Raw genomic sequence first — 16,129 nt, forward strand, 5'->3', positions numbered from 1 at the left:
TATGGTAGTCATGAGTGTCTTATTCCTTATCTTTAATACTCGATGGTATTCCCTTTCATGTTATCATTCCTATTAAAATTCCAGTAAAGTGAAATAAGATGTCAGCATTTGTGCTATTGAGACATTATGTTTCATGCATTAGGTTAACTGTGCAATACACAGTTAAAACATGCTTTGGCATTACTGAATGACAGATCATTTTGTCACCACAATTAAACTGCATAATTAAACTCTGCAGCATATACTACAACAACCAGTGGCAACAGGTGTTGATGATCAGTGAAAGTAGAGCACAAATGAACACTTCCAGTGATGTCAGTTCTGTAAAGGACTGTGTACAAGATGACAGGGTGGCATGTGTGCAGGAAGTACACCTTGTTCCTGAGTGTTCGCACCCATGCAAATATTTACTGGAACTCATGCTGTTTGAGCTTTCTTGTTAAGAGATTTTCATATGTGAACATACGGTTCAGTGAGAGTCGAAAAATTTGCTTGAATTCATATTTGTGAGTCATAACATCATGGGAAAATATCCTTTTGTCAGTTATTCACAGATGCACAGTCAAAAGGTCTGTCATACATAGAGAGCACATACATCAAACCTGTGCTAAAGTGAAATGGTAGTGGCAGTCCATGCTCTCAAGGTCGCCCTGTTAGTCAGTCATATAAGACAAACAGCATCAGAGTACACAGCCACACATCAAATGGTGTCCTTGTTCTGTTAGTCTCTATCACTCTGGAGCTGAACAGGAAGGAAGAAGTGCTAAAAATATTCTGAGACAAGGCTGGTGTGTTTCTTACTCAATCTGCCCACCTCCTGTCTCTCTGTCTGTCCATGTTGCCACCATGCCAGAGAGCTCCGTGTGTGTGTGTGTGTGTGTGTGCGCGTGCGCGCACGCTATAGCATTTAATACATTCCCCACTTGTCTGTCTGATTACAAAGCAGAAGCTCTGCGTGGCAGGCAAGCCTAGCTCAGATGACAGCTTGTGAATTTCTTTTACTGTCGTTCCTATTCGGACACTGTTATTATGACGAGTGCACTGAGAGGCCCAGGCTCCTCGCCCCCTTCTCACTGAGAAACTACATCCTGCCAGCCTGCAACCAACAATTACTCAGCACATTCAAGAATAATTAGGGTAAGTTGGGATCCTGTTGCCATAGAAAAGGTGGTCAAAGTAAAACATGATGGCAGGAAATCAAACGGAAGGAGGACAAACCATGTCTAGACCTATAATGACATTTGAAATTTTGAACGGTGTAAGGAAAAGGTGCCTTATGAGCCTCATCACCTCTACCTTACCTCTACCTCGTGTTTATGTGTAACTGTCATAATATGTGGAGTGCTCAACTCTGCTATTGTTTAACACTTCTATTTAGAGTTACATTCCAACATACGTTGGACCTTGTGCTTCCTGGCCTGTAAAACCATGGCTGTCCTCTTCCCTCTGGTCCTCTCTGACCAATCATATCAGAGCACATGGTGTGAATGCATGCATTCTCACCCCCACAGAGAGGCAGCCAGGAGCAGGAGGAGGACTGTTTGAGGACAGCTATATGAAACCAGAGGACTCAGTGTTCCTCGTCTGAGCACGATGAAGTAGGTGGAGGATTGAATGTGTGTGGTGGGGGGAGGTTGGGCGTGGGGGGAGGTTGGGTGGTGGACGAGAAGTTCTTTCATATCATTTCAGTGTCTGTTACGTGGCGTCTGCTAAGCTTTGCTGGATACAGTGTTAAGTGATAAATTACAGTTAATTGTTGCAAGGCAGGTAATAATCATGCCTCTTTTTTTTTACAGTCAATAGTGTGATGATGGTTAAGAGATGCTTGCTTCAGTGATGGGGAGTTTCTGGCATGAAACGTGTCTGCAGGGTGAAAGAATAAGCAGGAGAGTGGGAAGTCTGTGTGTGTTCGAATGCATGCGAGAGAGAAAGACAGCGGAAAGATGGAGCAAGAGAGAGAGAGTGGGTGGTGGTGGTGGTGCTTAGTGCAGACAGCCTTAGAGTTCAGACTGTGTGTGGGTGTCTCTCAGTGGGTGCTGCTGCAGTGTGACCTCTCTGGGGTTTCTCTCTCTCCTTCTCTCTCTCTCTCTCGCTCTCTCTCTCTCTTTCTCTCTCGCTCTGCCTGCGCGGGGGCGACACCGGCTGGCACTGGCACACACACCGCCGCCTGGGCTGGATATGAAAAGAGACGGGGGGGGCACACTCCAGTTATTGGCAAACAAAGCCTTTATCAGCTTGATCAACAGTTCCATTCTTTGGTTCTTTCTTTCTTTCTTTCTTTCTTTCTTTCTTACTTTCTCGTCCGTCCTTCTGTCCCTCCATTTTGTGACGCTTGGCTTCAGGCTAAGATGGACATCAGTCAGATTCCACCCCACTGTGATATATGAGGTATTCACATGGCCCTGCTGGTACTCGATTCCAAGCACTCAGCCACAACACTATACACCCTCTGTACAAGTGCAGAGGAGCTCATTAAGAGAACGTCTACAGAGATCAAAGTGACATATGTGCAACTGGAACTGACATTTGGCTAATCATCATGATGTAAACTTGCAACCTCCATGTTGTCAGTACATTAATAAATATTGAACTCATTTCATAATATCATAGTATCAATTAATAGATATTAAAAATACTTTATTGATTGCACTGATTTTCAGCAATCCCCTTATAGCAATCCTCAAACAGAAGCAACAGCTTTCAAAATTTCAAAAATAAAAGCAAAACGTGTTGATTTATATAGAGATGGTGAAATGCTGTGCTGCATTTCAAATGGAAATCAGCTCTTGTATTTAATTCTGTAGCCTTTAAAGAGGCACTGGGCATTGAATAAGCATCAATATTTATCAGAGGTATTTAAATTCTTCTTTTTGGACTTGTTACATGAGAGCAGAGACAGATGTGCCTGCAACTGACATGAAAGCAAAGATGATAATTAGTATTTTTGATAAGTGTTCTCGTTGGGAAATTACTCTCATAGAAGTGGCAGCAGGGATCCAGGACTCTGTCTCATCGTCAGACCTACCAAGCATCTGTAGTATCTGCCAAAAAGACCCGTAAAGTGTGTCTTTCTGCCAGAGCTCTCTGCTAATGCCACTAGCTACTAGAACTCAAGAAGAAGAACACAAAGAAAAAGGATATACTCTCCCACATCCAACACACACACACACACACACACACACACACACTGAAACACAGACGTTCATCCCCTCTCCCTCCCTTCCACACATGTAAAACCCCGTCCTAGCAGAAAGTGTTTAGCTGTTTCCACTCTTCTTCTCTCTGTTTCCTCTTCCACGTGGCCTCTTCTATGTCAGCAGGTTCATGCGGGCTGTTTCAACAGTGTCTCTCATTTGATCTCAAGCCGTTTTTCTCAACCAAACGAGCTTTAATTTAAGGCCACGTGTAATCAAAACTAATGTCGCAACACCAACGGTGAGAAGAAACCCTGGTTGCTTAGGATGGAAACTCTTTCTCCTGCGCGTGACCTCGCTCACTCCCTTGACCCAGCTCATGAGCGAGGTATGTAGGGTTGAATGAGAGCTCTGTGCAGTGTAGCCTAGTCTGCACAGCGCACACACCAGCCAAGCCCATTAAAGCAGGAGCTCTGTCACGAGACCCCTGCAGTAACATTCAGCACTACCCACACATGGTGGCATGCCACACCCCCACCCTAACCACAACCACCAATGCAATGCTGGCTCATATAGCATGCTACGCCCAAGGAGAAACACATACACATACACACACACACACACACACACACACACACACACACAAAAACAGCCTTATGCTGTCCATACTTTTGTCTTTAACATTCTACTCATACTTACAGTAACTCTATCCTGGATAATTGCATCGCTCAGAGGCAAGCAACAAAAGCTTATAGCAAGGTGATGTTTTGAAAAGTACTCCACACAAGCACAGTATAACTCAGTGGAGACTTTTTGGGGGACTGTTTGGTTTACTGACAGGCTGTTGTCTCTGCCACTGTGTAAAATGGCTCTAACAAAGATGGCTTCTCACCTGAAGAGCAGATTCTTCTAATAACAGAAAAATTAAATGAATAAACACACACAAAAAATTACACATGCAAAATCTTTTTTTGGTCTTATTTGGTTAGCAGGTCTATAGACTTGTTATAATCTTGTTGGTAGTGGTTATGTTTAATGAGTAATGTTTAATGAGTTCATGTAATCACGTACCCAGCTAACAGGAAATGTTCCCAGAGTGTCATGAAGGTCATAATGCTATGAGGAAACATTCTGGACATAATGTCAATGGAACATTCTTACGTTCTAATGCGCTACACCTCTGCCTTCATTCAGTGCGTGTGAACCTACTGAAATAGTTCCCATCTCTGTCTCCACCCACCCCTCCTCTGCTCGCTCGCAGCCTGAGCTAACCTGCTCACCTTTGACTCAGCTCATTAAACACACAAAACTCTGCTTTCTGCATTGCTCGCTACTCTACTCCACACCATGGCAAGGTGTAACATTGGAGTGCTTCATGTCTGAACCAAAAACCGAAGAACAAATTGTACTGGGCTGTCTACAAGTCAAAGTACCACAATTTTATGTATCGCTCTCTACAATCTTAGAAACATAACAGTAACAAATTATATGAGCCTTCAGCTTGACTATGTTATCAAACAACTAATCATGTGTTTCCTTAATGTTAGACAACTTTGGTCTCATCACCAGCTCTGACAATTTAGCTTGGACCATCAAAGAAAGTCTCTGGAGAAAGACTTCTAGTTCATAACTGATATATACACTATATATATATATATATATATATATATATATATATATATATATATATATATATATATATATATATATACATACAGTTAAATTTATATACAGTTAACATATATACATATATACAGTAAACTTTATACAGCATTGACAGGAATTGACAGGAATTGATATCCACATTTTTAAAAGAATAACAGGAGATACGATTTTGAATTCCCCACTGAAAAGTATTTCAAAATAAGCAACCTCAAATCCATGCAGTGTGTTATGTATTTAGTTGCTGTGCATGGCTGTCTTTCCAAAATGTACTAACATTGACTTCCTAACCACAGGTCATGCATATACTGGTAGAAGTGTACATTCATGGCTTTCTGTTAGAAAGTGTCCTTTTCCACATGCCATATGCACTTGAATTATTTAACCTTATCTTGCAAACACTATGAAGACAACCTTGATTTTGATGTTTTCTTTGTGAACAACCCCAGAGTAATGTTAAGTATTCAATCAGAAATACTGTAATGAATATAGCCATCACCTAATTCAGACGCTTAGCCATCTGACAAAGTTTTGAGTAATGTTTGCCATTTTCTCTGCTTTTCATGTCCTTTGGAAACAAAAGCTGCTATACCTGACATCACCGCTGATATCCCTCATTTCACCATAGCATTATGCTAATGATATGGAAAGCCCCACCCCAAAAGTTGATGGGATTTTTTTCCTTAGATTTTTGACATATGAAACCCTGGCTGTCTGTATGCATGTTTTTGAGACTGTCATTGGGACAAAAGCCGATGTTCCAAAGCCCAAACGCTCAGCCATGGTCTTGACTGCTTATTTTGCTTGTGATTTGTCTTCTAGCAAATGCCACATGGATGTGTTATCAAGGTTAAACACTTTTCACTGGAGGGGGTCTTTAAACGTTGACACTCACTGTGTACCCTGTAGGGCAGTAGGTCTGAAAATGTATTTAGCTACCTAGGCTTGAGGAGATGATTTAGTGGGCTGCACATCAATGTTACTTACATAATTTGCAGAAAGCATAGCTACTAGCTGTTCTCTTTTTATCGATGTGGCAGTACTAATGTTGTTCATTTGACCATGACGGACTCTTGGAAGAAACAGGCTGCAGCATGGTTTGCAAAGGCTTTGGCTTAGATATCAGCATGTGGATGACAAGAACATGAATATGGCGTTGCCATGATCCATGTCTCTGCAACAGACCAGTACACCTGCCATCCTTGGCCATCAAATACTGGCCACTGCCCACTCATCTTGCTTGTAGTTTATCACAGATACCCTATCTGGACTACATTTTCTTTTTGATATCCACGTGCACGTAGGCATGTTGCCATTATCAACAATTGATGCTGATGTTGGACAGAATGGGCCTGTGTTTGAGGCTGCCAATAGTAGCAAGATACAGGCATAGAAAAAAAAAACAGGTGTCGCTATGGTCCAATGGCCAACATTTTTGGCTGGAATTTTGTCTTGGCAGAAGTGCGAAGGCCCTTTTTTGGGGCAGATTTTCTTTGCACAAATGGAGATACTTGATATATTTCTCAGATCGAATACACCTTGCGTTTCACCCATGGTGCCCAAATCTCGTGGTGGTTGCCGGCCCCGAGACAAAATGCGCCACCTCGTTGATGCCACCATTCCTAAATGTTATCTAGTCCCGCACATTAACGTATTTTCAACCTGACTGACTGGAATTGCATTTTGTCAGCAAGTACCATTGGGTGCTTATCTGCACTAAAAAAGTTCCCAAGACAGCAATCATAACTCTGGATTCTCTCTGAGTACCTCAATCAACTTCCATAGTCACAGCATTACCAGTAATGAAGTAGCTGCTTTGCCCGCAAAAGTGGTCTCTATATCAGAACTTCCCCTGCCAAGTAGCACTAAGGTTCTTTTATTCTTTCTATTATTGGTTCATCCCTCAGGAGCTAAACTCATGTGCCCTCTATTTGGGGCTCTTAACGGTCAGGCACAAGAGGACCCACCCGACTGGTCAAAGGATATGTCCAAGGCATTTGCTGACACCGAGCAGGCCTCAGCTAATGCAACTATGCTAGCATGACCAGCTCTAGCAGCTCACATTACCAAGACTTTTGAATGGATTGTAAGCGCCGTCTGTGATCAGGGAGTGGAGGGCACTTATTGTCTTTAGTGAGCACTGGTGAGCAGAACTGCATCAGAAGTGCGGCGTTACTGCCACGCTACCTTGCTGTCTAGCATTTCAGTGTCCTTTTGGAGGGCTGACCATTCACAGTGTTTGTCGACCATAAAGGCCCTTGAAATGCCCAAAGGCTTCATAACCACGGTTGGCCTACCAGCAGTGACTCCTGGCTGTATGTCTCTAAATTCACCACTGATATCCAGTATAGTGAAGGTAAAAGCAATGCAATGGCAGACTCCCTGTCTCAGTGTAGACTGTGGTCCACTTGGGTTTACATTACTCTGGCATGGCAGATGGTCAGGTTGGCTAGTTACATGCACAAAATACTGTGCACAAAATGTAGCACTTATCCATATGCTATTTCACTATTCTGCTAATAACATGTTTTAACTAGGAGATTGATTTAAAAAGAAGTGATGCAAGCATCTTACTATTATGACATTCAGTTAACTCTTGCTCAGTATCAGCTTAGTGTTGTTTATATTGCATCGATGTGAACTGTAGTTTTCTTAAAATGTTTTGTAGAATGTTCTGATTTTAAAAAAAAATGTAAAATGTGGACATTATGAGCATTTGAGAAAATGTCACCTGTAATGTTGTGAAAATGTTTTATAGAAATTTCTGAAACCTAAAATTGTTAGCTAGGTGCCCACTCAGTCAATGAAATGTATTGTCAAATGTACACACTGTGAAGGGCACCGTGCAGGGCAATGAGTTACTGTAAATTGTGAAATATATTTCATATAATATGTGTAGTGAATGCTAGAAAAATGTGTTGATATATTGGTGGTTTTAGAGACCTATCGAATAAGACATGACTGCCAGGTTGATCACTGTCAGACTCACTATAATTATAATGAGTAAGTAATTTGCTGTCTTTCCTGAACCATAAGGCAGAATGCTAGTAAATCTTTGCAATGCTGTCCTACTGACTGTAATAGCAGTTTTCCATGAAACCACAGACCTACTGAAGAAGATTAATGTGTGTGCCTGTGAGCACGTGGGCGTGTGTGCGTGCACATGTGGGTGTTTTTCTGAACCTATTAAAACACTTCAGGGTGAGTATGTCATTTCAAGACACTCAATTTTTTTGCAAACCATGTGAATGATGCATGACATTGTCAGACAGCATAACACTCCTGCTGTTGTAGTTCTTCTCTACTCTAGATTAGCACAACAAGGACATGATTCTGTACTGTAAGTCCAGGTTGTCTGTGTTTTTCATATGTATGGAATGTGGGTTTTAAGCATGCTACATGGTATCATGAACCAGGACTGTTGTCAGCTATGGGGCAGGTGACCTGTGAAATAGCTGTCACTCCGGGTTTCTCCGCTGCTGTCCAAGCCGACTGGACCTGGAGTACAAGCTGGAACGTTACAGGGTTAATGGCAGAAATGCAAAGGACGCACACTGCTATATGGTGGAGTCTATTTTCACCCCACAGGATCCATTATGTGAGCTAGCAGACAGTCTAATCTGAGCTCCTATATGGACTGAAACCACAGCTTGCGGCATTGGTCAAATTACAGGACGCTCAGCATGACACATATACACCCATCAGAGGACACACGCTTAAACAAGCACACGCCACATCCCCGTGCTCACTTACATTCACTCACTCCAAAACTCACATACCATACAAAAGAATGCACAGACACCCGTGTTACCAATAAACTAATCTCGTTGTTTTCTTTTTTCTTATTTCTACTATTTACATTGGTACCTAATTATGCAAATTAATAATTTAAAGTAGTGTAAAACTGTCAAATGAATACAAAATCATATTTTACAATTCTAAGACGGCGTGAGTTCATGATCCCGTCACACGAAACAGAGGAAGAAGAGGGGTGGGGCTGGACAAAGAAGGTGCGGTGGATGGTGCAGTAGAATCTTGGGAAGAGAAGCAGAGGGCATCCTTGTTCTGGAGAGCCGGAGGCATGAGGTGTAGGAACGTGCAAGGGAGGGGTCAGCCTGGCCCACTCGCTGGGCAGGAGGAGCGCGTGGAGAGGCCCTTCGCTGTGTCCAGGCAAGAGGGGGCTGAAAATCTAACGCTATTGCCCAGCCCCGAAGGCATGTGGTGCCTTGTATGGCAAAGGTTTCCCAGCCTGACTGCGGTCAGCCACAGTGCACTGTCCTGTCGCACAACACACGCAAAGCTTTAGAGCTGCGAAACACCGGCCCGTCTAGTTCAGACGGTACATTTGTTATGCGTCACCTTCAGAGCACCTTCGCTGCCGTTAGCTCTGTCTTAGCTGTGTGGAAAAGGCACGCTTTTCCAGTGTGCGTGTCAACGTTCAGATTTTGATCTAAATTGTTCAGCTTTGATAAACACTTAAAATATTCTGTTATAAGTTTAGGGATCAAACAGGCTAATGTGCAAAAATTATACCACGATATTTAACACAATACCTGAGGATTTCAAATAGAAGAGAATAATTTTTTTTTTTCTTTTGTTGGCCCATACTCAGGTGGGTCTGTCTGTGAGAGACTGGCATGGTAGTGCTCCTACATTACTGAATGTATGATGAGAAACAGCTATCACATCCAACACACCACAGGATAACCAATGTGCATAACCAGTAATGACAAACACTGCAGACAGATCTCCATTTGCATTTCACCCTTAGTCCATTACTCAAGTGTATAAAGGTTTGTATTCCATTACCTTGGTACTATGAGAGCACTGTCAAAATTTGTCATGAGTAGTTTTATTTTACATAAGCCCACCACTTGCTACTGTGAATGTGATATATTGCGCATGCTGCTAGCAATATACATTTCTGTATTGTATCAGATAGCAAGTAACCCTGCATGGAATGCAAACCTACATACACAGAGGACTTTTTAGTATGTGCTGTTTAATCTGAATTACAACAGATTTTGCACAATCCAGGACATCTCGGTTGGCTACATATAAAATGTTTCACCACAATCCTCTTAAATCAGGACAGATCGAATCACACTCAGATCTGCACGGGGACAATATTACTATGGCTGACATTATGGATGCATAGATAGAAAAGGGGGGTGGGCTGCAGACATTACCGAACTTATTGCTTTTAAAAAAATCCCATGCTTAGCAGTGCATGTACCTCCCGTTTTAATTATTTGCAATGCACAGCAGAAAGACATATTTTGTATTAAGATTTCAAGGAGCAATGCCGTGAAGTATTGCATTCAAATGACCTCTGAACGGACATGCCCTTCAGCTTTGGGGCGCTCTGAGAAGATTGACATATGCTTGTACATCACTTTCAGCTAATACAAGGAATTTTATATTACAGACTGAGCAAAATGCGCAGACGTGAGCTTTTACTCTAGAACAAGTAAAAGTTTTCAAATTCAATCAGACAAAACACAAACTGGTAAAGAAAACGACAGCACAATCTCTGGCGCAAACTCTCTGTAAACTGATTCCAGTTATGGTATTTCCTTTCTTCCTAAAGTAACAGTGTTCTTTTGCCATTATGAGAAAGGGGATTAGAGTACAAGGAGACCATTCTTAATTAGAGTAAGAAACTGTTTTGCCAGTATATTCTATCTATCTTCGATTGCAGAAGGTGATTGGGTCACTACTGTCTTTCGATGAGGTTAACTCTGCGCACACACAATGTTTCCAAATATGTGTGTGTGTGTGTGTGTGTGTGTGTGAGCACTCATGGGGCTATCCAGGCCGGTGGACTTTGCTTTCTCTCTCCCTGTGTTTCATCTCCTCTCTGTAGCAGTAGGAGCAGTAGTTTTCGGTTTCGGGCCGCCCGTAGAAAGAGCAGTTCTCCCTCTTGCATCGCTTCTGCTGGAAGCAGTACACGGGGCAGGTCCCACTGCGGCCCTTGGGTCGCTCGTGACTGAGCCAGGCGTGGGGTAGCGGCGGCTCCTCGTCGGCAAACTCCAGGCAGTCCTGGATGTCGCCGGCGTCAAAGCCGTTAGTGTAGGTGTGGGACTTGTGCTCGCCGGGCATGTTGTACGGCACGGCCTCGTGCCCGGTGTGGACGGTGCGGACCCCAGACATGCGTGCCGGGCTGTAGCTTTGGGAAGAAAGTGAGCGGTTCTGCTGTGGGTATGTGGCGCAGGTCTTCAGCGTGCCCACCGCCGGCTTGTAGGGTTCAGCCTGGTAGCCGGAAGACTGTGTGTTCGTGTCCCGCAGGTGGATGACACTGTGCCTCTGGACGGGCGGCGTATGGCTGTAGTGTGCCGACACGGGGACAGGCCCTGGTCTTTTAGCACCGTTGCTGGGGGACGAGAAGGGGACGGGCGAGGCAGACGTGGCGGGGACCGAGGCCGGCGTGACGCTTGGGGCGACTGCGGGCAAGGCGGTCAGCGTGGGGCTGTTCCTGGGCAGAGGGATGTGGCTCGTGCAGGATGGCTGCAGGACAGGTGAGCAGCTCTCGGCGGGGGAGCTGTCGGAGGGCTCACGCGGGAAGGCGCTCTCGGGCTCCGCCCTTTTCGGCGCCGCACCGTTGGTCGCCGGCTTCCTCTCCGCCTCCGCCTTCCTCTTCTGCTCCTGTTCGCTGCTGAAGCGCTCCTGTGCGCTGCTCAGATAGTAGCTGATCATTTCTTCATGGAACTGGTGCCTGTGGCTAGTGAGCAGGAGCCCGGCGAAAATGAACTTGCGCTCGCCCTGCATGGCCGCACGCAATATGTTCAGGCTCAGCTTGACGTCCGTGCTATACTTCCAGTTGTCCAGCGTCCGCTCGCCCGCGATCTTGCCTGAGCCAGGCTGCCTCTCGCTGGGCGAGCTGCCCGAGGCTCTCTCTGTAGGCGAGGGGCTGGTTGCCTTCTCCGAGGAGGACGTGCTGGCCGACTGGCCCGACTCCTCTTTGCTCCCTTTGCGTGCTTTGGAGTCCTTCTTCTTGGGCTTCTGCTCACCGTTCTCCACGGCGCGCCCGTTCGTGGTGGTCGACTTGCTGATTTTGCTGTGCACCAGCCCGCCCAGGCCGCCCATGTTCTTCTTCAGCTTGATGCCCAAGGTCTTGCTGAAGCTGCCCAGCTTGTTGGCCACCGAGTCGGCGCGGGCTTTCTCCTTGTCCTTACGCTGCTTTTCTTTGTCCTTCTCTTTGCTGGACTTGCCATTGTTGACGTTGGAGTTGCTGCAGACAGACTCACGGTCTGAGTCCATGGATTCGGCCAGCGACTGCACGTCTTCGCCTGCCGAGGCAGTGGGAGACTCCGGCTGGGCGAGAGGAGCCTGTGGAACGTGGCACAACCCATCAGGCACAGAACAACCCGGATCGCGCTGTACAGTCTGTGCATCAACAACCCAAGTTGAGCAAACCGTTGCACTGATCCTAGGTCAGGCCCATACGTACCCTGGTCTCTGATGGTATTCGGATCCATGTTACATTCATATAACTGTGCAGAAGGTTTAACTTAGCCTCCAGTGACAGGATAAGACTGAAAAGAGAAAACAGAAAAAAGCACTACAAAACCCACGGCTATTAAAGTCATTCTTTCTACCACACACATGACTCGATGACTGCTCTGGACACAGGCATGAGGGAATGGACTCAGGCTAGTTTTTCTATGCCATATGGGCCTCCATTTCCCATCTTCTCCTCTGAGTCAGCAAACGGACAGGGAAACTCCAGCACAGAAGCATCTTAATCGCAGCTCAAATTAAATCCGACAATGCCACAGTAATTAAGATGACTTCATCAGTCTAATGAAGACCTCACCGGGAACTGCTTCAAAGTTACACCACCTCTGAGATGTGCAGCAACAGAGGCTTGCAAACAGCATCCGAACACCTTCAAACATGCGCAGTGGGTAAGCTCTTCAGCCTCGGTAAATAAATCCCACAGCAGTGAACAGGCTAGGTTGCTGTCTCTCTGTTTCCTTTTTAATTAATTGGACTAGTCATTCCTTTATTTCGGCATATTTGTTCGCTTCAAGTCTCCGTGGTTCCTTGACTAATCTCGGCCTACTTTAATTTCTTCCACTATTGCACTTGAAAAGCAAAACGTTTTGTGCCTGAGATGGAGGGAAGGTAAATTCAACAGGGAGCTCAGCTGTGTGTGGTGGCATGTGCTCCCTCGTCTTTGTACTGGGATGCTGGTGCCCCAGATTTAGTACCAGCTAAATCCCACACAGACGGACGGGCCTCGTTAGCCCTGCCTCTGAGCCGCCGTCTGAGCACTAGGGACTCCGCGGTGCGGCTAGCCGAGCTCATAAGCCGCCGGGTGGATGGAGAAGCTAGAGGGGTCTTACTTGGCCATCTTGGTGTTGTCGTTGTCGCCCCTCCCCCACTCCCAATCTCGGCCAGGGTCCACAGCAAAGTGCAGTGCTAACAGCTTGTGCTCGGAGTCTGTCAGAGGGATCACGGCTGCGGAGGAGAGCAGAGGGGGAAGATGGGAACTTTTTTGTCTGAAAGAGCCAGACATCGGGCAGCAATAAACCACAGTCACACCCTCTTCTGTAGTCACCAGAACTGTCTACACAAACACAAGCAGAGAAGAATCGTCTTTTGTGTCATGTCTGACGCTAGCGCTACAGCTATGAAAAGAAAAAAAAAATTTGTTATAACTCTATCTTAGAACAATGAGCGTATTATTCCTGTGCACCGTTTAGAAAACATGGCACAGCGCTGGAAAGATGTGATCCCTCGCGCACGAGCAGCCTGAACCGCAGTGTTTTCCTCTGTGTCACTCTGCTGAGATGCAGCTCGAGAACTGCTGCAGGCTGGGGGGGGGGGGGGGGGGGAAAGGATTTTCCGTGCTCCGACAGTGGCTCTCGGGCAGGAAGAGTGCTTCAGCGTTCGTCAGCGGGAATGCCGGCCAGACGAGAGCCATGCTCTCAGACGCTGCCCGCGCACGGCACTGCGTCCTGGAGCGCAGCGAATTAGTCCCGTTTAGGGGTCTGTCCCTCCTCCAGTTGCTCACTCACTCCCTTGTCTTCGCCCCTGCCCTGTTTGCCTATGCAATTTCTTCAAAAGTGCAGCAGAGAGGCATCGGTTTTATAAATCGGTTTTATAAATCATTATAAAACGTTATGTTTTGATGAAGAGAAGAGAAGAGAAGAGAAGAGAAGAGAAGAGAAGAGAAGAGAAGAGAAGAGAAGAGAAGAGAAGAAAATGAAGGAGTGGTGGAAAATACAGCATGTTAGAGCAGAGGACATTCCAGTACCTGCTGTCTTTTCAGTCACATGTACTCCCCCCCCCCCACACACACACACACACACCCACGCACACACACACACACCCACCCACCCACGCACACACAGACACACACACACACACACCCACGCACACACAGACACACCCACACCCACCCGCGCACACACAGACACACTCACACCCACCCACGCACACACACACACACACACACACACCCACGCACACACAGACACACACACACAGACACACACACACAGACACACACACACACACACCCACGCACACACAGACACACCCACACCCACCCACGCACACACACACACACACACACACCCACGCACACACAGACACACACACACACCCACCCACGCACACACAGACACACACACACACACCCACGCACACACAGACACACCCACACCCACCCACACCCACCCACGCACACACACACACACACACACACAGACACACACACACAGACACACACCCACGCACACACAGACACACACGCACACACAGACACACACACACACACAGACACACACACACACACCCACGCACACACACCCACACCCACCCACGCACACACACCCACACCCACCCACGCACACACAGACACACCCACCCACGCACACACAGACACACCCACACCCACCCACACCCACCCACGCACACACAGACACACACACACCCACGCACACACAGACACACACGCACACACAGACACACACAGACACACACGCACACACAGGCACACACACACACACGCACACACAGACACACACACACACACGCACACACACACACACACACACACACGCACGCACACACCCACGCACACACAGACACACACACACACACACACCCACAGACACACACACACACACACCCACGCACACACAGACACACATACACACACACAGACACACATACTCACACACACACACACACACACACACACACACACACACACACACAGACACACTGGTAGAACATACAGTCTCTTCTTTTCGCAGTAGGTCTGACATTTGCCAAGTGAGTGCCTGGCCAGTTTCATAGTGTACCAATGATTAAGTGAACACTCGGCTTCACTCTGACTCATCTGAATGACACAACGGGTGTAATCCTCCATTTGGTGAAAGAGTGGTGAGAGACAGGATGCATGTGTGCAAGTGAATGAGAGAGAGAAACAAAGATAGATAGACAGATAGAGGTGCGTGCCAGAGAGATCAAGGCCTTCCCCTGAGGGAGGGCCAGACCCAGGCCCCGCACACAGGCCCCGCACACAGGCCCCGCCGTAGTCTTATCAGCCAGCTCACGGCTTGGGCTCCAACCTGAATGCTCCAGCACACAGAGAACCTAAAGTCTACGTAACAATCTTTAAGCTCTGAAATGGAAACCTTGCAGGTTAATCTGAACATTCATCTGAACATTCCAGCCGTGGTGATAAAAGAGTTAAACGTTAACTTCTGGAACAGTATGGGTTAAAAGTAGCAGGCCAGTTTCCAGTCAGCAGGTTTTTATTAGCTGTGTTAATATAAAGGATCACATCATTAACATGGCAAATATGTTTTTGCACATTGGAGTGATAAGCTGAAGCTGGCAGAGGATTTGCGCATATTTGGTGACGTCTCCAGGTCGTGCTGCAGGGCGTGAATGCAGCTCCGTGGCCACAGCTCTGCAGTGCTGCCGCAAGTGGCGACCGTCCAGGATGCGAGCGTGAGCCAAAGCACAACAGGGGGATGCATGTGGAGTACTGAGCAGTCTGAGCCGGAGGAACTCCTAATGCACAGCACGCACTGTACAGAACAGCACACACACACACAGACACGCACGCACACACGCGTGCATGCACGCGCACACGCATGCACGCACACGCGCGCACATACACACACACTTACGTGCAAGCACGCACACAAACACAAATTAATGAAGGGACACACAGGCAAAAACAAAGCATTCACACGTCCACACACAAACAAGCATGTGTGTATACGCATACATATGCGAGTGTTCAAAAGCACTTTGTTTCATGAGCACACACACAAGCCTGTACACAAAGTTCCCACCAGGACAGGGTC

The 16,129-nt window shown here is 46.5% G+C and overlaps 1 protein-coding gene across 1 annotated transcript in view; it reads right to left on the reverse strand.

Annotated features, from left to right (window-relative positions):
- Positions 1 to 8,603: 8,603 nt before the first annotated feature.
- Positions 8,604 to 16,129, reverse strand: part of otud7a (OTU deubiquitinase 7A) — a 54,216-nt gene continuing 46,690 nt past the window's right edge. The window contains exons 11-13 of the mRNA XM_035523512.1: positions 13,145 to 13,259; positions 12,247 to 12,331; positions 8,604 to 12,125 (exon numbers count right to left, since the gene is read on the reverse strand). Coding sequence (XP_035379405.1) covers positions 10,605 to 12,125; positions 12,247 to 12,331; positions 13,145 to 13,259 — 1,721 coding nt within the window. The 3' untranslated portion in view covers positions 8,604 to 10,604. The remainder of the gene's footprint in view (positions 12,126 to 12,246; positions 12,332 to 13,144; positions 13,260 to 16,129) is intronic.

The sequence above is a fragment of the Electrophorus electricus genome, chromosome 2 (genome assembly GCF_013358815.1).
Source record: "Electrophorus electricus isolate fEleEle1 chromosome 2, fEleEle1.pri, whole genome shotgun sequence".
Lineage (NCBI taxonomy): Eukaryota > Metazoa > Chordata > Actinopteri > Gymnotiformes > Gymnotidae > Electrophorus > Electrophorus electricus.